The sequence below is a fragment of the Engystomops pustulosus genome, chromosome 6 (assembly GCF_040894005.1).
Source record: "Engystomops pustulosus chromosome 6, aEngPut4.maternal, whole genome shotgun sequence".
Classification (NCBI taxonomy): Eukaryota; Metazoa; Chordata; class Amphibia; order Anura; family Leptodactylidae; genus Engystomops; species Engystomops pustulosus.
This window is the reverse complement of record NC_092416.1, coordinates 24,181,369-24,207,441: the sequence shown is the minus strand read 5'-3', so window position 1 is coordinate 24,207,441 and position 26,073 is coordinate 24,181,369. Positions and strand designations below refer to the sequence as shown.

The following is a 26,073-nucleotide window of genomic DNA, read 5'->3' as shown; positions in this document are numbered from 1 at the left end:
ATGTATATAAGGGGCTGCTATTAATAGGGACAGGTGGAATAACTGCCCCTATAAGGGCACTGTGAAGAACTACATCAGTGCTGGGATATTCTTGACTGATTTCAAAGGATTCTACAGCAATACTTGTAAAGATCAGACCTGCATATAAGCATGTACTGCAGCATCCAGCACCATCCTGATGAACCTTTCTCTATCTAGTATTCAGCAACAGGAACATCATAAATCATCCATCATTTATAACTTGTTGTAAAGTTGCTCCAGTAAGAGAATATTGTGCTTTTATACGTAGCTAGCAAAAGTCATGTTGTCCAAAAATAAAGTGCTTTTAGTACTAAGTTCAGAAAAAGTAGTGTTGTGAGGGAATATTGTGCTCTTTATACCTAGTTTGTAAAAGGGCGGTAAGTGAGAATAGCGCACACTAATACATGGCTCAGAAAGTCCTGTTGTCATACAATATTGTGCAATAAAGAGGACATGTCACCCCGAAAAATACCCCCAACAACTTATTTCCCCCTAATCCTGTACCCAGCACCTTTATATTTACTGATTTTTTATGAAAATGTGTGTGTGCATACTTAGTTTTAAACGATCCGACCTCTTATCAAATAAGAGGTCGGATCGTCGAACAGGTCCCCTAGCAGTCAGCTGTATTCATGAGGGAGCCGGCTGACGCACCCCCTTCACCCCCTGTCAGTCAGGGACATGCAAGAATCGATGGCAGCAGCACATGTATTGTGCAATCGCTGCCGGCTCTCTGCGTTGCGGCGCACTGACAGCGGCAACAGAGGGGCTTAATCACAGCGCCGGCCGAACATTCAACCAGCACTGTGAATAAGCTCCTCTGCGACCGCTGTTAGCACGCCGCATCTCATAGAGAAGGCAGTTATTGCGCAATACATGCACTGATGCCGGCGATTTTTACAGGTCCCTGACTGACAGGGGCGTGATGGGGGTGTGTCGGCCGGCCCCCTTATGAATACAGCCGACTGCTAGGGGACCTGTATGACGACCCGAACTCTTATTTGATAAGAGGTCGGATCGTTTAAAAATAAGTATGCACACACACATTTTAATAAAATTTCAATAAATATAAAGAGGCTGGGGACTGGATTAGGGTGAACTAATTTGCTGGGGGTATTTTTCGGGGTTGACAGGTCCTTTTTAATCCATCGTTAATAAAAGTCTTATTTTCAGAGAATATTGTGCTTTTTATACCTAGTTCTGAAAAGACCTGCATTCGGAGAACATTTGGCTTCTTTTTCTATTTCAGAAAAGTTATGTTTTTAAAGAATACTGCTCTTTAATACATGGTTTAGAAAAGTTTTGTTGTCAGAGAATATTGCGTTTTAATATGTGGTTCAGAATAGTGTGTGCTGCCTGTAGGTGTAGCTCCTAATAGGTCAAACAAAGTTGAGGCATTGGTCAATTACTTGTCTAAACATCAAATACATCCTCAGTTGAAAAGGCAGAAGGCTCCCCCTCACCGCTTCAAGGTATCAAAGCCATTTTTTAATACTTTTACTGTTCCGTTTCAGGTCCAGGGGTTATTTTAACTCCTGTTCCTGAAATAAAAGGTAATTCCCACTTTGACTTTACCAAGATCTGTAATATCAAAAACTAAAATGATCTGTAACACATAAAAAATAAACACATGAAATGTAGCACTAAATCATGAAATTATATAAAAAATGCACACACGAGGGATATGGTCTTCACATTGCATTATACTACCACATATATCACAGTGGCTGTTCATGGTATTACAGCTCACTTAAAATGTTTTAATTACAAAATACTTCTTTTTTTTAGGTCCATTTGTTCAAATATCTCCTGTTCCCGAAACAAAAGGTAATTCACATTTCTAGTTCACAATGACCTAACATTCCAAATTCTAAAGTATCCACAATAAGCCATATAAATAGTGTATGAAAGGTTAGGTCAATAGATTGTTACTTGAACCAGATATATTATGACAGATATACTTACAGCTGAGTATGTTATTAGGTACCATACAACTTTAAAAGAGATTTTATTATCTTATATAACATTCCTGTGTAACGTGTGCATGCAAAGGGTTAGTTAAGTGCAAAAACTTGCAGTAAACCTCTGGCCAGGGCTCCATTGAGGGGTGGCCTTCTGCTTCTATAATTTATACCAGAAAATGCAAAAATTACAAACTGAATTCTAACACAGATTTTAGCTGGATCAGGTTTGAGTTGCTGGTGCAGATAATACACACATAACTCTCCGACAATTTGTTGGGAGGCGAGGGTAGCACCCCAGGTGATAACATACCCTCATTAACCTCTTGTCCTAGTCCTTCATCTCAGGCCCCATCCGCAGTGTGGTAATTCCCTACAGGTTGGCGGCCCTGAACAAATATCCCGATACCATTAAACATACATGACAGCTAGGGAGAGCTACTTACTCATCATAGGGTAAGGCAACTAGACAGGGACTTGCACTGGCACAGGGAAATGAGATGTATAGAAGGGGTTGCTATTAATAGGCACAGGTGGAATGATTGCCCTTTTAAGGGCACTGTGAAGAACTGCATCAGCGTAGGAATATTCATGTTGATGCACAGGAGTGTACAGCAACACTTTTAAATACCAGACTTGCATATTAGTATGTACTGCAGCATCCAGCACCATCCTGAAGAACCTTTCTCTATCTAGTATTCAGCAATAGAAAAATCATAAATCATCCATCATTCATACCTTGTTGTAAAGTTGCTCGAGTGGGAGAGTACTGTGCTTTTATACGTAGTTACGTTAAGTCCTGTTGTGTGAAAATAATGTGCTGTTTTACCTAGTTCAGAAAAAATATTGTGAGAGAGTATTGTGCTTTTTTACCTAGTTCAGAATAGGGTGGTTAGAGAGAATAGCGCACTAATACATGGCTCAGAAAAGTCCTGTTGTCATAGAATATTGTGCATTAATCCATGGTTAATAAAAGTCTTGTTGTGAGAGAATATTGCGCTTTATATATAGTTCACAATAGTTATGCTTTTAGAGAATATTGCTCTTTAATACATGGCTTAGAAAAGTTTTGTTGGCCAAGAATATTGCGTTTCATGTGATTCAGAAAAGTGTGTGCTGCATGTACATGTAGCGCCCAATAGGTCAAACAAAGTTGAGGCATTGGTCAACTACTTGAAAAAACATCAAATACATCCTCAGTTGAAAAAGCAGAGTCCACCTCACCCCTTCAAAGTATCAAAGTCATTTTAGCCATAGAGCAGTCAGTCAATGCTGTACGATGAGTCTCCTAGCTGGGAACCTGTTGCACATCCACCTGCCCTCGCCCCAGAAATAGAGTTGCAAGATTCACTTGACCCAACAAGGGTAGAAAGCAGGTGTGTATGTTGCATTGTTATGTCACATTTTTAAGGTTTGTTTTAATAATTTTTAACTGATACTTTTACTGCTCCTTTTCGGGTCCAGGGGTTCCTCAAATAAAAGGTCATTCATACTTTGACTTTACCAGGATCTGCAATATCAAAAACTAAAATTATCTGTGACACATAAAAAATAAACACATGTAATGTAGCACTAAATCATAAAATTCTATTAAAAAATGCAAACACAAGGGATATGGTCTTCATATTACATTACACTACCACATATAGCACAGTGGCTGCTCATGGTATTACAGCTCACTTCAAATCTTTTAATTACAATACATTTCTTTTTTAGGTCCAACTGTTCAAATATCTCCTGTTCCCGAAACAAAAGGTAATTCACATTTCTAGTAGACAATGACCTAAAATGCCAAATTCTAAAGTATCCACAATAAACCATATAAATAGTGAATGAAAGGTCAGTTGAAAAGATTGTTACTAGAGATGAGCGAGCACTAAAATGCTCGAGTGCTCGTTATTCGAGACGAACTTTTCCAGATGCTCGAGTGCTCGTCTCGAATAACGAGCCCCATTGAAGTCAATGGGAGACTCGAGCATTTTTCAAAGGGACCATGGTTCGGGAATAAAATGTGTTAATTAATTGAAAAAGAATGTCTTCTGATAAGTTAGCAGATGTATGCAAACATCTGCAATCTATTCTTCACTGTTCCGCGCGTATATTATCTCCCGACAAGTTAACAGATGTGAAGAACAGTGAAGAATAGAATAAAAACAGTGAACACAGGATGATTTAAGTGAAAAACACAGTGAAGAATAGATTACAGATGTTCTGCACATCTGCTTACTTGTCGGGAGATACGCTGTCCCGGGATCCGCTGCTCTTCTTCCACTGAAGTCTCCCCGATGTCTCCGTGCCCCTCGATGTCTCCGTGCCCCTCGATATCTCCGTGCCCCTCGATGTCTCCGTGCCCCTCGATGTCTCCGTGCCCCTCGATGTCTCCGTGCCCCTCGATGTCTCCGTGCCCCTCGATGTCTCCGTGCCCCTCGATGTCTCCGTGCCCCTCGATGTCTCCGTGCCCCGATGTCTCCGTGCCCCGATGTCTCCGTGCCCCGATGTCTCCGTGCCCCTCGATGTCTCCGTGCCCCGATGTCTCCGTGCCGCTCCCTGATGTCTCCGTGCCGCTGCCCGATGTCTCTGTGCTGCCGCTGCCCCATGTCTCCGTGCCCCGCTGCTCTCCGTGCCCCGCTGCTCTCCGTGCCCATGTCTCCGTGCCCCATGTCTCCGTGCCCCGCTGCTCTCCGTGCCCATGTCTCCGTGCCCCATGTCTCCGTGCCCCGCTGCTCTCCGTGCCCCGCTGCTCTCCGTGCCAATGTCTCCGTGCCCCATGTCTCCGTGCCCCGCTGCTCTCCGTGCCCCGCTGCTCTCCGTGCCCCATGTCTCCGTGCCCCGCTGCTCTCCGTGCCCATGTCTCCGTGCCCCATGTCTCCGTGCCCCATGTCTCCGTGCTGCCGCTGCCCCATGTCTCCGTGCTGCCGCTGCCCCATGTCTCCGTGCTGCTCCCCGGTGTCTCTGTGCTGCTCCCTTGTGTCTCCGTCCTGCTCACCGTGTTCTGCAATGTCTTCTTCACACATATATATTGTTCTTCACATGCTATTTTGTTCGCACCGTTCCGCGCGTATCTTCCGACAAGTAAGCAGATGTGCCGAACATCTGTAATCTATTCTTCACTGTGTTCTTCACTGTGTTTTTCACTTAAATGATCCTGTGTTCACTGTGTTCACTGTTTTTATTCTATTCTTCATTGTTCTTCACTGTGTTTTTTTAATTAAATGCTCGATCTCGAGCAGGGGAAATACTCGTCCGAGCAACGAGCCGTCTCGAGTACCTTAATGCTCGAACGAGCATCAAGCTCGGACGAGCATGTTCGCTCATCTCTAATTGTTACCTGTACCAGATATAACATGACTTACAGATATGGCATTGCTGAGTTTGTACATCTTTAAAAGATATTTTTTTATTATCTTATATAAGAGTCTTGTGTAACATGTCCGTGCAAAGGGTTAGTTGCAGTAAACCTGTGTCCAGGGCTCCAATGAGAAGTGGGGTGTGGCCTTCTGCTTCTATAATTTATACCAGAAAATGCAAAAAATACAAACTGAATTCTTAGACAGATTCTAGCTGTATCAGGTTGGAGTTGGAGGTGCAGACAATACATACATAACTCTCAGACAATGTGGTGGTAGGCGAGGGTAGCACCCCAGGTGATCACATACCCTCATTAACCCCTTGTTTCTGCCCTTCATCTCAGGCCCCATCCGCAGTGTGGTAATTCCCCACAGGTTGGTGGCCCTGAACACACATCCAGACACCATTAAACACACATGACAGATAGGTGGAGCTTGGTTATCATCAAAAGGTAAGGCAACTAAGCAGGGACTTGCACTGGCACAGGGCACTGAGATGTAAAGAAGGGGCTGATATTAATAGGTACAGGTAGAATAATTGCCCTTATAAGGGCACTCTATAGAACAGCATGAGCGCAGGGATATTCTTACTGATTGCACATGATTCTACAGCAATACAAGACCAGACCTGCATATTAGCATGTACTGCAGCATCCAGCACCATCCTGAAGAACCTTTCTCTATCTAGTATTCAGCAACAGAAAAATCATAAATCATCCATCATTCATAAATTGTTATAAAGTTGATCGATTAAGAGAATATTGCGCTTTCATACATTGTTACGTTGTGTGAAAATAATGTGCTATTGTATCTAGTTCAGAAAAAATATTGTGAGAGAGTATTGTGCTTTTATACCTAGTTCAGAAAAGGGTGGTTAGTGAGAATAGCGCACACTAATTCATGGCTCCGAAAAGTCCTGTTGTCGTAGAATACTGTGCTTTAATCCATGATTAATAAAAAAAGTCTTGTTGTGAGAGAATGTTGCACTTTTATATATAGTTCACAAAAATTCGGTTTTTAGAGAATATTGCTCTTTAATACATGGTTTAGAAAAGTTTTGTTGCCCGAGAATATTGCGATTTAATATGTGGTTCAAAAAAGTGTGTGCTGTGTCTACGTTTAGCGCCCAATAGGTCAAACGAAGTTGAGGCATTGGTCAATTACGTGAAAGCAGATCAAATACATCCTCAGTTAAAAAAGCAGAGTCCACCTCACCCCTTCAAAGAATCAAAGCCATTCTAGCCATAGAGCAGTCAGTAAATGCTGTACGATTAGTCTCCTAGCTGGGAAACTGTGGCACATCCACCTGCCCCAGAAATTACAAGATTCACTTGAGCCAACATCTGTGACACATAAAAAATAAATACAGGTAATGTAGCACTAAAATCATAAAACTATATAAAAAATGCACACACGAGGGATATGGTCTTCAAATTACATATAGCACAGTGGCTGCTCATGGTATTACCGCTCACTTAAAATCTTTTAATTACAATATACTTCTCTTTCTAGGTCCAAATGTTCAAATATCTCCTGTTCCTGAAACAAAAGGTAATTCACATTTCTAGTACACAATGGGGCAGATTTACTTACCCGGTCCATTCGCGATCCAGCGGCGCGTTCTCTGTGCTGGATTCGGGTCCGGCCGGGATTTAATAAGGTAGTTCCTCCGCCGTCCACCATTTCATTAAACACACATGACAGCTAGGGAGAGCTTGCTAATCACCATAGGGTAAGTCACCTAGACAGGGACTTGCACAGGCACAGGGCACTGAGATGTATAGAAGGGGCTGCTATTAATAGGGAAAGGTGGAATAATTGCCCTTATAAGGGCACTGTGAAGAACTGCATCAGTGCAGCGATATTCTTACTGATTACACAGGATTCTACAGCAATACTTGTAAAGAGCAGATCTGCATATTAGCATGTACTGCAGCATCCAGCACCATCCTGAAGAACCTTTCTCTATCTAGTATTCAGCAACAGGAAAATCATAAATCATCCTCATTATTCATACCTTATTGTAAAGTTTCTCCAGTAAGAGAAGAATTGTGCTTTTATACCTAGTTCAGAATAGGGTGGTTAGTAAGAATAGCACACACTTAAACATGGTTTAGAAAAGTCTTGTGAGAGAATATTGTGCTTTGTATACCTAGGTCTGAAAATACCTAATTTAAGAGAACATTTGGCTTCTTTACCTTGTTCAGAAAAGTCCTGTTGTCCAAAATTAATGTGCTTTGTACCTAGTTCAAAAAAAATATTGTTGTCAGAGAATACAGGTGGTCCCCTACTTAAGGACACCCGACTTACATACAACCCATAGTTACAGACGGACCCCTCTGACCTCTGGTGAAGCTTTCTTAATGCTTTACTATAGTCCCAGATTGCAATGATCAGCTGTAAGGTGTCTGCAATGAAGCTTTATTGATAATCCTTGGTTCCATTACAGCAAAAAATGTTTAAACTCCAATTGTCACTGGGGCCAAACATTTTTTTGTCTGGATCTACAATGAAAAAATATACAGTTTCGACTTACATACAAATTCAACTTAAAAACAAACCTCCGGACCCTATCTTGTACGTAACCCGGGGACTGCCTGTATTGCGCTTTTCTACCTACTTCAGAAAAGTCCTGTTGTCAGTGAATATTGTGTTTTAACATGTGGTTCAGAAAAGTGTGTTCTGCATGTATGTGTACTGACCAATAGGTCAAACAAAGTTGAGGCCAAGCCCTCTACCCGACCCCTTCAAAGTATCAAAGCCATTTTAGCCATAGAGCAGACAGTTAATGCTGTATGAACCTGTGGTACATCCACCTGCACCCGCCCCAGAAATAGAGTTGAAGGTTCAATTGACCCAACATTGGTAGAAGGCAGGTGTGTATGTTGTATTGTTATGTCACAATTTTGAGCTTTGTTTTAATAATTTTTTAACTTATACTTTTACTGTTCCGTTTCAGGTCCAGGGGTTATTTTAACTCCTGTTCCTGAAATAAAAGGTAATTCCCACTTTGACTTTACCAAGATCTGTAATATCAAAAACTAAAATTATCTGTAACACATAAAAAATAAACACATGAAATGTAGCACTAAATCATGAAATTATATACAAAAAGGAACACACAAGGGATATGGTCTTCACATTGCATTATACTACCACATATATCACAGTGGCTGTTCATGGTATTACAGCTCACTTAAAATGTTTTAATTACAAAATACTTCTTTTTGCCTGCTGGTGCAGGCAATACATACATATCCCTTAGTCAGTTGGGAGGTGAGGTTAGCCCCATAGCTGATCGTATGCCCTCATCTACCTCTTGTCCTGGTCCTTCATCTCAGGCCCCACCTAGATCGCGATAAATATTCACAAGTTGGCGGCCCTGAACACACATCCAGACACGATTAACACACATGACAGCTAGGGAGAGCTTGCTAATCACCATAGGATAGGTCACCTAGACAAGGAATTGCACTGGCACAGGGCACTGAGATGTATGGAAGCAGTTGCTATTAATAGGGACAGGTTGAATAATTGCCCTTATGAGGGCACTGTGAAGAGCTACATCTGCACAAGGATATTCTTACTGATTGCACAGGATTCTCCAGCAATACTTGTAAATACCAGACCTGCATATCAGCATGTACTGCAGCATCCAGCACCATCTAGAAGAACCTTTCTCTATCTAGTATGCAGCAACAGAAAAATCATAAATCATCCTCATCTTTTATATCTTATTGTAAAGTTACCCTAGTAACAGAATATTGTGCTTTAGAAACTAGTTCAGAAAAGTCCTATTTTCTGAAAATAAAGTCCTTTTGTACCTAGTTCAGAAAAAGTATTGCTGTTAGAGAATATTGTGCTTTTATACCTAGTTCAGAATAGGCTGGTTAGTGAGAATACCGCACACTAATACATGGCTCAGAAAAGTCTTGTTGTGAGAGAATATTGTGCTATTTATATCTAGAACTGAAAAAATCTGTTTTTAGAGAATATTGCTCTTTTATGCATGTTTTAGAAAAGTTTTGTTGTCAGAGAATATTACGCTTTTCTACCTAGTAAAAAAAAGCCCTATTGTCAGTGAAGATTGTGTATTAATACATGGTTCAGAAAAGTGTGTGCTGCGTGTTCTTGTAGCGACCAATAGGTCAAACAAAGTTGAGGTGTTGGTCAATTTCTTCTATGAACATGAAATACATCCTCAGTTGAAAAGCAGAGCCCTCCCCCTCAACCCTTCAAAGTATCAAAGCCATTCTAGCCATAGAGCAGTCAGTCAATGCTGTACGATGAGTCTCCTAGCTGGGAACCTGTGGCACATCCACCTGCCCTCGCTCCATAAATAGAGTTGTAAAATTCACTTGACCCAACATGGGTAGAAGGCAGGTGTGTATGTTGCATTGTTATGTCACAATTTTAAGCTTTGTTTTAATAATTTTTTAACTTATACTTTTACTGTTCCGTTTCAGGTTCAGGGGTTGTTTTAACTCCTGTTCCTGAAATAAAAGGTGATTCACACTTTGACTTTACCAAGATCTGCAATATCAAAAACTAAATTTATCTATTGTAGCACTAAATCATAAAATTATATAAAAAAATGCACACACGAGGGATATTGTCTTCACATTACATTACACTACCACATATAGCACAGTGGCTGCTCATGGTATTACAGCTCACTTACACTGTTTTAATTAGAATATATTTATTTTTGTAGGTCCAAATGTTCAAATATCTCCTGTTCCCGAAACAAAAGGTAATTCACTTTTCTAGTAAACAATGACCTAAAATACCAAATTCTAAAGTATCCACAATAACCATATATATAGTGAATGAAAGGTCAGTTCAAAAGATTGTTACCTGTACCAGATATAACATGACTTACAGATATAGCATTGCTGAGTTTGTACATCTTTAAAAGAGATTTTTTATTATCTTATGTAAGATTCCTGTGTAACATGTCCATGCAAAGGGTTAGTTTAGTAGAAAAACTTGCAGTAAATCTGTGGCCAGGGCTCCATTGAGAAGTGAGGTGGCCTTCTGCTTCTATAATTTATACCAGGAAATACAAACTGAATTTAAGACAGATTCTAGTTGGATCAAGTTTGAGTTGCTGGTGCAGGTTATACATATATATCCCTTAGTCAGTTGGGAGACAATTGTAGCCCCACAGGTGATCGTATCCCCTCATCTACCTCTTGTCCCAGTCCTTCATCTCAGGCTCCATCTAGATCGCGATAATTATTTACAAGTTGGCGGCCGTGAACACACATCCATTAACATACATGACAGCTAGGGAGAGGTTGCTACTCGTCAAAGGGTAAGTCAACTAGACAGGGACTTGTACTGGCACTAGTTCAGAAAAGTCCTGTTGTCTGAAAATAATGTGCTTTTATACCTAGTTCAGAAATGGGTGGTTAGTGAGAATAGCGCGCACTAATACATACTTCAAAAAAGTCCTGTTGCTATTCTTTAATCCATGGTTAACAAAAGTCTTGTTGTGAGAGAATATTGTGATTTTTATACCTAGGTCTGTACAGTCCTGTCCTTGTTCACAATAGCTCTGTTTTCAGAGAATATTGCGTTTTAATATGTGGTTTGGAAAAGTGTGTGGTGCGTGTACGTGTAGCGCCCAATAGGTCAAACAAAGTTGAGACTTTGTAAATTACTTGACATGTGTAATTTGCATGCTGTGCTTTCAGTCCATAAAGAGTGGCTAAAAACTTAACAATCTGAGCTTCTCATCTATTACTAGTCACCTGCAGAGTACACCAAAATCAGGCAACATCTAAGGCTTCCCTGCTGCTTCACTTCCCCCATCCTGTTCCACTGCCTCCCTAGTCACAAGGCCACCTGTCTACCCTCTAAGAGAGGATTTCATACTTCCACCCCCCCAGCAATACCAGCAGCACCACTTTCAACAAGCCTGCCCAAACCATCTGTTCAGCTTTCCATCCCCTAAATCATAGAGAAAAAGTGAAAGTTTGGCCCATCGTACACACAAGGAGCTTTCCGACTTGCTGGCCTTTAAAATGGTCCCATTCTGGCAGGTGGAGATGGACAGCTTTAAAGATTTCATTGTGGCAGGTGTCCCAGAATATAAAGTTCTAAGCCACAACCGCTCTTCTTGCAGGCAGTCCCTGCACCAACAGGTTGTGGATCAAATATTCATTACGCAATTCTATCAGTCCAGAGGTGTACCTCATGGCCGGGAAACTGCATCTCCTTGACTGCCCACTGGGTCAATGTAGTGGAGTCTGGACAAAAGGCAGGAGGCCCTCTGGCTGACATTATGCTCCCACACAGGATTGACAGACATCACTCTGCCTCAAGTTTTCTCCTTACTCTACTGCTGCTCCCTCATCTAGTCAGCGCAGCACCCACAGCTCCACTTTTAGCAGAGACATAGGAAAACAGGAGTAGACCGCATCTTGTCTAGGTGAAAACCCACACACTGCCTGGACCTGGAACCCAGGAGCAGATAGATGAGTGGTTGCTGCCTCTGAACGTCAAGCCCGGCAATGTGGTGTGCGACAATGGACAAAATCTTGTAGCATCTTTGGGCCATGTATTGCGATTGTGCTCAACTTGGTGGTGCAAAGGTTTCTGGTCAAATATACAGAACTGCCAGAGCTGCTGCTTAAAGTGCATTCCTATTTTTTACTGTTCACACCTTGCTTCTGTTAGCCTAGCTGCACTGCAGAGGAACTTTGGCCTTCTCAGCTACTGCCTTATAAGTACCAGCTAAGTGGAACTTCTGAGTGCCCAGGTTGGTCAAAGTAGTGATCAGCTGCACTTCACCACCATCAACAACTGGGCCTCCATGAGGACCATTTAATCATTGCTCCAGTACTCCTTTAATATGGTCAGCGCCAATAATGCCATCATCAGCTCTACATCCCCATTTTTCATTTTTTAGAAAAAGCTGGAAAAACAGAGAATGTTATGGTGGCAGACAAGAAAGAAGAGGGGAAAGAGGTGCAGGACAAGTGCCCACAAGGCTCGCAGGGTGGGTTTCCAGACTGCTGGTCTGGTACTGCACTTTCCAGCCAGTTTTGGAGCAGGAGGATGAGGAGGAGGCAAATACAGATGAATTGGGTGACACCCAGAGCAGCTCATGGACATCTCATGGCTGGGAAGATGCAGAGGTGTTGGAGAAGAAGGAGGAGACAGCTCCCACTGAAGACAATTTTTCCTTTCCTCTGGGAAGCCAGATGAACCACTGAATGTCCCAGTGCCTGTGCTAGCTGTCTGGATATGGAACAGTGGTGAATAATGGGTGGAAACACTGCTGGATCCACGCTACAAGGATAATGTAGCATATTTTATTCAAATACTAGAGTGCAAGACTAAAATGAGGGTGTCTAATTGCACTTTGATGGCAGTTCCCATTCCAAATTAATTAGCAGCATGAGAAGGAGGAATTCGCCAACGCAGTATGGACGCAAGCAGCAACATGGCCACAATGTGGAAAGCCACGTTTAATTCTTGTCAACCTCCACCAACAAGGAAGAAGACTGTGACTCACAAGGTGGAAGATTACCTGTCCACAAGTCTCTTGATACTGAATGATAAGTGGGAAAATTGAAAGCTTGGCCAGGGCTTGCCCTCTACACCTTGCAGGTGCGGTCCGCCCTGCAGTTGATGTGCTGTTAGAGTGTATGTTGAGCACCGCTATTGTTGTTATCACCATTAAGAGGATTTACCTCTCTACAATTTCCACATCCTAATGTTTTATTTAAGATAAACCGAGCATGGATCCCTCGTGACTTGGTTTTGCCTGTGTCTGAATAAATTCCACATTCCCTAAATATTAGTTTGCAATTTTTCTACATTCACAGAATGTCAACTATCAATTTCTCAGTTTCATATTCCCGCAACATCAACTTCAGATTTTTAATTTCTACATTCATAAAACATCAAATTCAAAAATGTTTCAATTCTGGATAAATGGAACTTCAAAGTAAAAATTGTTTAATTTCGGCATTAATGATAATGAAAATGAAAATTCTTCTTACAATTCTACATTAATGGAAAACCAATTGATCAGTGCTCTATTCAAACAGTGTTACACAAGACCCCTGATCTTGTAATTAGAAAGGTTAGTGGTCCCACCTGATGAATAAGTCATCACTGGTGTAGATGTTTACTGTATGTACTACATGTGTCATGCTTCTATGACTACTGTGTTGCAACATTAGGGGTTACAGTAGTACCAGCTATCACTGGTCAACCAGAGGACCTACAGGCACTTTTCACCATGTTTAGTCACCATACCATAGAATTAAAGAAGATTCTACCATTTTTGTGAATTTTAAATAGTATTTTTTAAGTACTTCTGGAGTGTGGTCTTTGGCTTGAAGTGTCAGGTTGGGTGGTGGGTCACAGAACTTTGGCGAACTCTATAACTCCTATTAAAGGGGGGATTTCTCGTCAGCTCCATAGAGTTGAATGGAGCAGAACAGTCATGCACGGAAATCTGCTCCATTACTCTCGGGGGGCGTCAAGGGGTCCGGTGCAAGTACCTGAGACCCCTACGGACCCCTCGTTCTTGGAATTTGTAGTAGTCTCGACCCCCACCGATCAGCAAGTTAGGAGCTATCCACAGGATAGAACCTAACTTTTTTGGTGAGAAAACCCCTTTAAACCCCTTTAAGCAGAATGAGATTGCCTATATTAGATGGAAAATTATATGTGAAGTGCAAGTCCTTTTGATACCACTGAATAGAATTTAATTGTTCATTAATTGGTGAGAACCCTATGCTACACAATGTAAATCTAACAAACTTCATACAACAGTAAAACATTGTTTGAGAAAACAAGTCATGATTGCGAAGGACTGGGGTATAAATGCCATATCCATACCATACATCGATACATATGGCAGGTACTATAGAATTATTAGCAATGTTTTGGTATAAAAAAAGCCCAAAAGGGGTTGGATACTCAATGGACACCTCAATGGACCATGCACAACATTCCATAACAAGTGATCACTTATAATTCCAAACAAATTATTTTAGTTGAAACAAATGTGATGGCACAGTCAGACACCAAATGTATCTAGGAAGTTTCCTTCATCTTTATTCAAAAAATCCCCCAAATTGGGGATAGAAATAGAAAATAGATTTCAGCTTCTCTAATGTTACCTTTTTTTTAGGTCCAGGATTTGGTTTGGAAGGACAACAAGGAGGAAAAAACGGACATTTTGAATTCAGTGAGTATTTACATCAGCGCAGAGAATTAAAGGGGTTCCAATATTATAGAAAACAGTGGACAAAATTGTCATCTCCAAGGTAGATAATCTTACATTTGTGATGTTGAGTGGGCCAAGGCCGTAGATGGGTTCTCCCTCACCTCCAGCTTATGTGTTTACTATCACCAGCCCAATGATGGCTCTGTCTACCTTTTCATCATGTTTTGTACCAAATTATTGTTGCCTTACCATAGAGTTATCTCTTTTGTTGTCTATATATGGCCATACTGTGCTGCTTCTACCATCTCTGCAGCTACCGAGACTGCTGCCTTGTCCATTGCATGCAGTACTGTATTGCTGCTGCCGACATGACCACCACTACTACTACTGGCACAGGAAGTTGTGATACTGAGAGAAGTGGGTGGATATACTGTATATTTTTTGTAAAACCTGTTGTAAACCCTCCAAAATAGGTCATTTTTGGACTGCTTGTGAAACCCATTGGGGGGGGGGGATATATTAAGACATTTAGAACACCAGTCTTAATATTCCCCCCACCAGCACTACAGTGCCGGTATCTACTAAGAGGGTATATATGCAGAGGGCAGCATCGAGAGAACAGGGAAAGACTGCAACTCCCAAAGGAGTCACAGGATATATGTATATGCATACATATGCAATGGAAGAGATTTTTTAAAAAGTGACCCAACCCCATTAAAGGCAAACTCTGACAATATGAAATCTTTCAGATTTATCTCTATTGTATGTCTACTCCCGGTTTGGTATAATAGAAAAACTAAAAATGAGGACGAAGGATTAATTTGTTATACTTGTTCCATAGCTTTTGGAGTGCCCAAAGGAAATGAAGGAAAGCCTGTACAGCAACAGATGGGAGAAGGTAAATAAATTAACTAAAGTCTATAACGTATTCCTTTCAATTTATAAAAAGCACCACCTATGGTCGCAGAGGTGCACTCCTGTCTTGCAACATTAGGGATAGCTGCTTCTGGTCAACCAGAGGACCTACAGGCATCCCTCACCATGTTTAGTCACCATACTGAAGAATTGTAGACGATTCTACAGGTTTTTGTAAATTTTAAATAGTATTTTTTAAATACTTACGGATTATGGTCTTTGGTTATTCTATCCATTCTGGTTAAATTTCAAATGTATGTTTACTTTTTGTATACTTTATTTTAACGTTTATTTTATATACTCAGAGGAAGAATGAAACAATAGCATCCACCAATTTTTATTATAAGTTCTTTAAACTTATGGTGCAAGAGGAGAGGAGTCCACAAGAGCAACAGCTGTTTCACGCTTTCCCTAGCTATATGCAAACGGCGTCCACTCGTGTCTTATTTTAGGCATGTTGAGCGCCGTAGTTAAGCAACTTCAGGACCTCACCTATCCTGTCACGAATTGGAGTAAGTCGCTGTTAAAGGGGTTATCTAAGTTTAAGAAATAATTTAGGCCCAGGTAATAAACTCACCTCCTCCGGTGCTGCTGATGTCCCGCACTGCGGTCTGCCTGATCCATGCCCCTGTAAACAAAAAGGCATGCACAGGGAGCTTCTGACAGAATGGTGTGGCCGGTCACTCCCATCCGTCCCTATCTCTCAGTGTTGTAAGCACTAGGAGATGGTGTCAGATTAGAGCTTCCTGCCGACGAGAAGCTCCCTGTGCGACCCTGTATACAAACAGGGGCCTGGATCATACGGACCGCGGCACCGGACATTAGCAGCACCGGAGGAGATAGGTACACATTTATTTTTTTAAAATAGCAAGATAACTCAGATAACCCCTTTATGGAGAGTGGATATCACTGTCAACAAACACTTTAAACTTAGTACTATCTATCAGCCAGAACTGCTACTACGCTTATATAAAGTAGAGGCGCGCTTCATAAAAGAAACAGCCACTATGTCCCGAACTCCAAAGTTGCCGTCCACTACATTACATGCATTATGAAAAAAAAAAAAGCAACAACAATATACACTCACCGGCCACTTTATTAGGTACACCTGTCCAACTGCTCGTTAACACTTAATTTCTAATCAGCCAATCACATGGCAGCAACTCAGTGCATTTGGGCATGTAGACATGGTCAAGACAATCTCCTGCAGTTCAACCGAGCATCAGTATGGGGAAGAAAGGTGATTTGAGGCCTTTGAACGTGGCATGGTTGCTGGTGCCAGAAAGGCTGGTCTGAGTATTTCAGAAACTGCTGATCTACTGGGATTTTCACGCACAGCCATCTCTAGGGTTTAAAGAGAATGGTCCGAAAAAGAAAAAAACATCCAGTGAGCGGCAGTTCTGTCGGCGGAAATGCCTTGTTGATGCCAGAGGTCAGAGGAGAATGGGCACATTGGTTCGAGCTGAGGCAGACATCACTCTGCCTCAAGTTTTCTCCTTACTCTACTGCTGCTCCCTCATCTAGTCAGCGCAGCACCCACAGCTCCACTTTTAGCAGAGACATAGGAAAACAGGAGTATACCGCATCTTGTCTAGGTGAAAACCCACACACTGCCTGGACCTGGAACCCAGGAGCAGACAGATGAGTGGTTGCTGCCTCTGAACCTCAAGCCCGGCAATGTGGTGTGCGACAATGGACAAAATCTTGTAGCATCTTTGGCCCATGTATTGCGATTGTGCTCAACTTGGTGGTGCAAAGGTTTCTGGTCAAATATACAGAACTGCCAGAGCTGCTGCTTAAAGTGCATTCCTATTTTTTACTGTTCACACCTTGCTTCTGTTAGCCTAGCTGCACTGCAGAGGAACTTTGGCCTTCTCAGCTACTGCCTTATAAGTACCAGCTAAGTGGAACTTCTGAGTGCCCAGGTTGGTCAAAGTAGTGATCAGCTGCACTTCACCACCATCAACAACTGGGCCTCCATGAGGACCATTTAATCATTGCTCCAGTACTCCTTTAATATGGTCAGCGCCAATAATGCCATCATCAGCTCTACATCCCCATTTTTCACTTTCTAGAAAAAGCTAGAAAAACAGAGAATGTTATGGTGGCAGACAAGAAAGAAGAGGGGAAAGAGGTGCAGGACAAGTGCCCACAAGGCTCGCAGGGTGGGTTTCCAGACTGCTGGTCTGGTACTGCACTTTCCAGCCAGTTTTGGAGCAGGAGGATGAGGAGGAGGCAAATACCGATGAATTGGGTGACACCCAAAGCAGCTCATAGACATCTCTGGAGCATGGCTGGGGAGATGCAGAGGTGTTGGAGAAGAAGGAGGAGACAGCTCCCACTGAAGACAATTTTTCCTTTCCTCTGGGAAGCCAGATGAACCACTGAATGTCCCAGTGCCTGTGCTAGCTATCTGGATATGGAACAGTGGTGAATAATGGGTGGAAACACTGCTGGATCCACGCTACAAGGATAATGTAGCATATTTTATTCAAATACTAGAGTGCAAGACTAAAATGAGGGTGTCTAATTGCACTTTGATGGCAGTTCCCATTCCAAATTAATTAGCAGCATGAGAAGGAGGAATTCGCCAACGCAGTATGGACGCAAGCAGCAACATGGCCACAATGTGGAAAGCCACGTTTAATTCTTGTCAACCTCCACCAACCAGGAAGAAGACTGTGACTCACAAGGTGGAAGATTACCTGTCCACAAGTCTCTTGATACTGAATGATAAGTGGGAAAATTGAAAGCTTGGCCAGGGCTTGCCCTCTACACCTTGCAGGTGCGGTCCCGCCCTGCAGTTGATGTGCTGTTAGAGTGTATGTTGAGCACCGCTAGTGTTGTTATCACCATTAAGAGGATTTACCTCTCTACAATTTCCACATCCTAATGTTTTATTTAAGATAAACAGAGCATGGATCCCTCATGACTTGGTTTTGCCTGTGTCTGAATAAATTCCACATTCCCTAAATATTAGTTTGCAATTTTTCTACATTCACAGAATGTCAACTATCAATTTCTCAGTTTCATATTCCCGCAACATCAACTTCAGATTTTTAATTTCTACATTCATAAAACATCAAATTCAAAAATGTTTCAATTCTGGATAAATGGAACTTCAAAGTAAAAAATGTTTAATTTCGGCATTAATGATAATGAAAATGAAAATTCTTCTTACAATTCTACATTAATGGAAAACCAATTGATCAGTGCTCTATTCAAACAGTGTTACACAAGACCCCTGATCTTGTAATTAGAAAGGTTAGTGGTCCCACCTGATGAATAAGTCATCACTGGTGTAGATGTTTACTGTATGTACTACATGTGTCATGCTTCTATGACTACTGTGTTGCAACATTAGGGGTTACAGTAGTACCAGCTATCACTGGTCAACCAGAGGACCTACAGGCACTTTTCACCATGTTTAGTCACCATACCATAGAATTAAAGAAGATTCTACCATTTTTGTGAATTTTAAATAGTATTTTTTAAGTACTTCTGGAGTGTGGTCTTTGGCTTGAAGTGTCAGGTTGGGTGGTGGGTCACAGAACTTTGGCGAACTCTATAACTCCTATTAAAGGGGGGATTTCTCGTCAGCTCCATAGAGTTGAATGGAGCAGAACAGTCATGCACGGAAATCTGCTCCATTACTCTCGGGGGGGCGTCAAGGGGTCCGGTGCAAGTACCTGAGACCCCTACGGACCCCTCGTTCTTGGAATTTGTAGTAGTCTCGACCCCCACCGATCAGCAAGTTAGGTTCTATCCTGTGGATAGCTCCTAACTTTTTTGGTGAGAAAACCCCTTTAAACCCCTTTAAGCAGAATGAGATTGCCGATATTAGATGGAAAATTATATGTGAAGTGCAAGTCCTTTTTATACCACTGAATAGAATTTAATTGTTCATTAATTGGTGAGAACCCTATGCTACACAATGTAAATCTAACAAACTTCATACAACAGTAAAACATTGTTTGAGAAAACAAGTCATGATTGCGATGGACTGGGGTATAAATGCCATATCCATACCATACATCGATACATATGGCAGGTACTATAGTATTATTAGCAATGTTTTGGTATAAAAAAAGCCCAAAAGGGGTTGGATACTGTCTACGACACCTCAATGGACCATGCACAACATTCCATAACAAGTGATCACTTATAACTCCAAACAAATTATTTTAGTTGAAACAAATGTGATGGCACAGTCAGACACCAAATGTATCTAGGAAGTTTCATTCATCTTTATTCAAAAAATCCCCAAAATTGGGGATAGAAATAGAAAATAGATTTCAGCTCCTCTAATGTTACCTTTTTTTTTAGGTCCAGGATTTGGTTTGGAAGGACAACAAGGAGGAAAAAACGGACATTTTGAATTCAGTGAGTATTTACATCAGCGCAGAGAATTAAAGGGGTTCCAATATTATAGAAAACAGTGGACAAAATTGTCATCTCCAAGGTAGATAATCTTACATTTGTGATGTTGAGTGGGCCAAGGCCGTAGATGGGTTCTCCCTCACCTCCAGCTTATGTGTTTACTATCACCAGCCCAATGATGGCTCTGTCTACCATTGCATGCAGTACTGTATTGCTGCTGCCGACATGACCACCACTACTACTACTGGCACAGGAAGTTGTGATACTGAGAGAAGTGGGTGGATATACTGTATATTTTTTGTAAAACCTGTTGTAAACCCTCCAAAATAGGTCATATTTGGACTGCTTGTGAAACCCATTGGGGGGGGGGATATATTAAGACATTTAGAACACCAGTCTTAATATTCCCCCCACCAGCACTACAGTGCCGGTATCTACTAAGAGGGTATATATGCAGAGGGCAGCATCGAGAGAACAGGGAAAGACTGCAACTCCCAAAGGAGTCACAGGATATATGTATATGCATACATATGCAATGGAAGAGATTTTTTAAAAAGTGACCCAACCCCATTAAAGGCAAACTCTGACAATATGAAATCTTTCAGATTTATCTCTATTGTATGTCTACTCCCGGTTTGGTATAATAGAAAAACTAAAAATGAGGACGAAGGATTAATTTGTTATACTTGTTCCATAGCTTTTGGAGTGCCCAAAGGAAATGAAGGAAAGCCTGTACAGCAACAGATGGGAGAAGGTAAATAAATTAACTAAAGTCTATAACGTATTCCTTTCAATTTATAAAAAGCACCACCTATGGTCGCAGAGGTGCACTCCTGTCTTGCAACATTAGGGATAGCTGCTTCTGGTCAACCAGAGGACCTACAGGCATCCCTCACCATGTTTAGTCACCATACTGAAGAATTGTAGACGATTCTACAGGTTTTTGTAAATTTTAAATAGTATTTTTTAAATACTTACGGATTATGGTCTTTGGTTATTCTATCCATTCTGGTTAAATTTCAAATGTATGTTTACTTTTTGTATACTTTATTTTAACGTTTATTTTATATACTCAGAGGAAGAATGAAACAATAGCATCCACCAATTTTTATTATAAGTTCTTTAAACTTATGGTGCAAGAGGAGAGGAGTCCACAAGAGCAACAGCTGTTTCACGCTTTCCCTAGCTATATGCAAACGGCGTCCACTCGTGTCTTATTTTAGGCATGTTGAGCGCCGTAGTTAAGCAACTTCAGGACCTCACCTATCCTGTCACGAATTGGAGTAAGTCGCTGTTAAAGGGGTTATCTAAGTTTAAGAAATAATTTAGGCCCAGGTAATAAACTCACCTCCTCCGGTGCTGCTGATGTCCCGCACTGCGGTCTGCCTGATCCATGCCCCTGTAAACAAAAAGGCATGCACAGGGAGCTTCTGACAGAATGGTGTGGCCGGTCACTCCCATCCGTCCCTATCTCTCAGTGTTGTAAGCACTAGGAGATGGTGTCAGATTAGAGCTTCCTGCCGACGAGAAGCTCCCTGTGCGACCCTGTATACAAACAGGGGCCTGGATCATACGGACCGCGGCACCGGACATTAGCAGCACCGGAGGAGATAGGTACACATTTATTTTTTTAAAATAGCAAGATAACTCAGATAACCCCTTTATGGAGAGTGGATATCACTGTCAACAAACACTTTAAACTTAGTACTATCTATCAGCCAGAACTGCTACTACGCTTATATAAAGTAGAGGCGCGCTTCATAAAAGAAACAGCCACTATGTCCCGAACTCCAAAGTTGCCGTCCACTACATTACATGCATTATGAAAAAAAAAAAAGCAACAACAATATACACTCACCGGCCACTTTATTAGGTACACCTGTCCAACTGCTCGTTAACACTTAATTTCTAATCAGCCAATCACATGGCAGCAACTCAGTGCATTTGGGCATGTAGACATGGTCAAGACAATCTCCTGCAGTTCAACCGAGCATCAGTATGGGGAAGAAAGGTGATTTGAGGCCTTTGAACGTGGCATGGTTGCTGGTGCCAGAAAGGCTGGTCTGAGTATTTCAGAAACTGCTGATCTACTGGGATTTTCACGCACAGCCATCTCTAGGGTTTAAAGAGAATGGTCCGAAAAAGAAAAAAACATCCAGTGAGCGGCAGTTCTGTCGGCGGAAATGCCTTGTTGATGCCAGAGGTCAGAGGAGAATGGGCACATTGGTTCGAGCTGAGGCAGACATCACTCTGCCTCAAGTTTTCTCCTTACTCTACTGCTGCTCCCTCATCTAGTCAGCGCAGCACCCACAGCTCCACTTTTAGCAGAGACATAGGAAAACAGGAGTATACCGCATCTTGTCTAGGTGAAAACCCACACACTGCCTGGACCTGGAACCCAGGAGCAGACAGATGAGTGGTTGCTGCCTCTGAACCTCAAGCCCGGCAATGTGGTGTGCGACAATGGACAAAATCTTGTAGCATCTTTGGCCCATGTATTGCGATTGTGCTCAACTTGGTGGTGCAAAGGTTTCTGGTCAAATATACAGAACTGCCAGAGCTGCTGCTTAAAGTGCATTCCTATTTTTTACTGTTCACACCTTGCTTCTGTTAGCCTAGCTGCACTGCAGAGGAACTTTGGCCTTCTCAGCTACTGCCTTATAAGTACCAGCTAAGTGGAACTTCTGAGTGCCCAGGTTGGTCAAAGTAGTGATCAGCTGCACTTCACCACCATCAACAACTGGGCCTCCATGAGGACCATTTAATCATTGCTCCAGTACTCCTTTAATATGGTCAGCGCCAATAATGCCATCATCAGCTCTACATCCCCATTTTTCACTTTCTAGAAAAAGCTAGAAAAACAGAGAATGTTATGGTGGCAGACAAGAAAGAAGAGGGGAAAGAGGTGCAGGACAAGTGCCCACAAGGCTCGCAGGGTGGGTTTCCAGACTGCTGGTCTGGTACTGCACTTTCCAGCCAGTTTTGGAGCAGGAGGATGAGGAGGAGGCAAATACCGATGAATTGGGTGACACCCAAAGCAGCTCATAGACATCTCTGGAGCATGGCTGGGGAGATGCAGAGGTGTTGGAGAAGAAGGAGGAGACAGCTCCCACTGAAGACAATTTTTCCTTTCCTCTGGGAAGCCAGATGAACCACTGAATGTCCCAGTGCCTGTGCTAGCTATCTGGATATGGAACAGTGGTGAATAATGGGTGGAAACACTGCTGGATCCACGCTACAAGGATAATGTAGCATATTTTATTCAAATACTAGAGTGCAAGACTAAAATGAGGGTGTCTAATTGCACTTTGATGGCAGTTCCCATTCCAAATTAATTAGCAGCATGAGAAGGAGGAATTCGCCAACGCAGTATGGACGCAAGCAGCAACATGGCCACAATGTGGAAAGCCACGTTTAATTCTTGTCAACCTCCACCAACCAGGAAGAAGACTGTGACTCACAAGGTGGAAGATTACCTGTCCACAAGTCTCTTGATACTGAATGATAAGTGGGAAAATTGAAAGCTTGGCCAGGGCTTGCCCTCTACACCTTGCAGGTGCGGTCCCGCCCTGCAGTTGATGTGCTGTTAGAGTGTATGTTGAGCACCGCTAGTGTTGTTATCACCATTAAGAGGATTTACCTCTCTACAATTTCCACATCCTAATGTTTTATTTAAGATAAACAGAGCATGGATCCCTCATGACTTGGTTTTGCCTGTGTCTGAATAAATTCCACATTCCCTAAATATTAGTTTGCAATTTTTCTACATTCACAGAATGTCAACTATCAATTTCTCAGTTTCATATTCCCGCAACATCAACTTCAGATTTTTAATTTCTACATTCATAAAACATCAAATTCAAAAATGTTTCAATTCTGGATAAATGGAACTTCAAAGTAAAAAATGTTTAATTTCGGCATTAATGATAATGAAAATGAAAATTCTTCTTACAATTCTACATTAATGGAAAACCAATTGATCAGTGCTCTATTCAAACAGTGTTACACAAGACCCCTGATCTTGTAATTAGAAAGGTTAGTGGTCCCACCTGATGAATAAGTCATCACTGGTGTAGATGTTTACTGTATGTACTACATGTGTCATGCTTCTATGACTACTGTGTTGCAACATTAGGGGTTACAGTAGTACCAGCTATCACTGGTCAACCAGAGGACCTACAGGCACTTTTCACCATGTTTAGTCACCATACCATAGAATTAAAGAAGATTCTACCATTTTTGTGAATTTTAAATAGTATTTTTTAAGTACTTCTGGAGTGTGGTCTTTGGCTTGAAGTGTCAGGTTGGGTGGTGGGTCACAGAACTTTGGCGAACTCTATAACTCCTATTAAAGGGGGGATTTCTCGTCAGCTCCATAGAGTTGAATGGAGCAGAACAGTCATGCACGGAAATCTGCTCCATTACTCTCGGGGGGGCGTCAAGGGGTCCGGTGCAAGTACCTGAGACCCCTACGGACCCCTCGTTCTTGGAATTTGTAGTAGTCTCGACCCCCACCGATCAGCAAGTTAGGTTCTATCCTGTGGATAGCTCCTAACTTTTTTGGTGAGAAAACCCCTTTAAACCCCTTTAAGCAGAATGAGATTGCCGATATTAGATGGAAAATTATATGTGAAGTGCAAGTCCTTTTTATACCACTGAATAGAATTTAATTGTTCATTAATTGGTGAGAACCCTATGCTACACAATGTAAATCTAACAAACTTCATACAACAGTAAAACATTGTTTGAGAAAACAAGTCATGATTGCGATGGACTGGGGTATAAATGCCATATCCATACCATACATCGATACATATGGCAGGTACTATAGTATTATTAGCAATGTTTTGGTATAAAAAAAGCCCAAAAGGGGTTGGATACTGTCTACGACACCTCAATGGACCATGCACAACATTCCATAACAAGTGATCACTTATAACTCCAAACAAATTATTTTAGTTGAAACAAATGTGATGGCACAGTCAGACACCAAATGTATCTAGGAAGTTTCATTCATCTTTATTCAAAAAATCCCCAAAATTGGGGATAGAAATAGAAAATAGATTTCAGCTCCTCTAATGTTACCTTTTTTTTTAGGTCCAGGATTTGGTTTGGAAGGACAACAAGGAGGAAAAAACGGACATTTTGAATTCAGTGAGTATTTACATCAGCGCAGAGAATTAAAGGGGTTCCAATATTATAGAAAACAGTGGACAAAATTGTCATCTCCAAGGTAGATAATCTTACATTTGTGATGTTGAGTGGGCCAAGGCCGTAGATGGGTTCTCCCTCACCTCCAGCTTATGTGTTTACTATCACCAGCCCAATGATGGCTCTGTCTACCATTGCATGCAGTACTGTATTGCTGCTGCCGACATGACCACCACTACTACTACTGGCACAGGAAGTTGTGATACTGAGAGAAGTGGGTGGATATACTGTATATTTTTTGTAAAACCTGTTGTAAACCCTCCAAAATAGGTCATATTTGGACTGCTTGTGAAACCCATTGGGGGGGGGGATATATTAAGACATTTAGAACACCAGTCTTAATATTCCCCCCACCAGCACTACAGTGCCGGTATCTACTAAGAGGGTATATATGCAGAGGGCAGCATCGAGAGAACAGGGAAAGACTGCAACTCCCAAAGGAGTCACAGGATATATGTATATGCATACATATGCAATGGAAGAGATTTTTTTAAAAGTGACCCAACCCCATTAAAGGCAAACTCTGACAATATGAAATCTTTCAGATTTATCTCTATTGTATGTCTACTCCCGGTTTGGTATAATAGAAAAACTAAAAATGAGGACGAAGGATTAATTTGTTATACTTGTTCCATAGCTTTTGGAGTGCCCAAAGGAAATGAAGGAAAGCCTGTACAGCAACAGATGGGAGAAGGTAAATAAATTAACTAAAGTCTATAACGTATTCCTTTCAATTTATAAAAAGCACCACCTATGGTCGCAGAGGTGCACTCCTGTCTTGCAACATTAGGGATAGCTGCTTCTGGTCAACCAGAGGACCTACAGGCATCCCTCACCATGTTTAGTCACCATACTGAAGAATTGTAGACGATTCTACAGGTTTTTGTAAATTTTAAATAGTATTTTTTAAATACTTACGGATTATGGTCTTTGGTTATTCTATCCATTCTGGTTAAATTTCAAATGTATGTTTACTTTTTGTATACTTTATTTTAACGTTTATTTTATATACTCAGAGGAAGAATGAAACAATAGCATCCACCAA

General features: G+C 41.6%; 1 protein-coding gene across 1 annotated transcript in view; it reads left to right on the top strand.

Annotated features, from left to right (window-relative positions):
- The window catches only part of LOC140134655 (uncharacterized), a 127,580-nt gene that overhangs the window by 57,079 nt on the left and 44,428 nt on the right, over nt 1-26,073 (top strand). The window contains exons 21-32 of the mRNA XM_072155119.1: nt 1,536-1,574; nt 1,810-1,848; nt 3,699-3,737; nt 6,842-6,880; nt 8,289-8,327; nt 10,044-10,082; nt 14,487-14,543; nt 15,364-15,420; nt 19,764-19,820; nt 20,515-20,571; nt 24,915-24,971; nt 25,666-25,722. Of these exons, the coding sequence (XP_072011220.1) occupies nt 1,536-1,574; nt 1,810-1,848; nt 3,699-3,737; nt 6,842-6,880; nt 8,289-8,327; nt 10,044-10,082; nt 14,487-14,543; nt 15,364-15,420; nt 19,764-19,820; nt 20,515-20,571; nt 24,915-24,971; nt 25,666-25,722 (576 nt within the window). The remainder of the gene's footprint in view (nt 1-1,535; nt 1,575-1,809; nt 1,849-3,698; nt 3,738-6,841; nt 6,881-8,288; nt 8,328-10,043; nt 10,083-14,486; nt 14,544-15,363; nt 15,421-19,763; nt 19,821-20,514; nt 20,572-24,914; nt 24,972-25,665; nt 25,723-26,073) is intronic.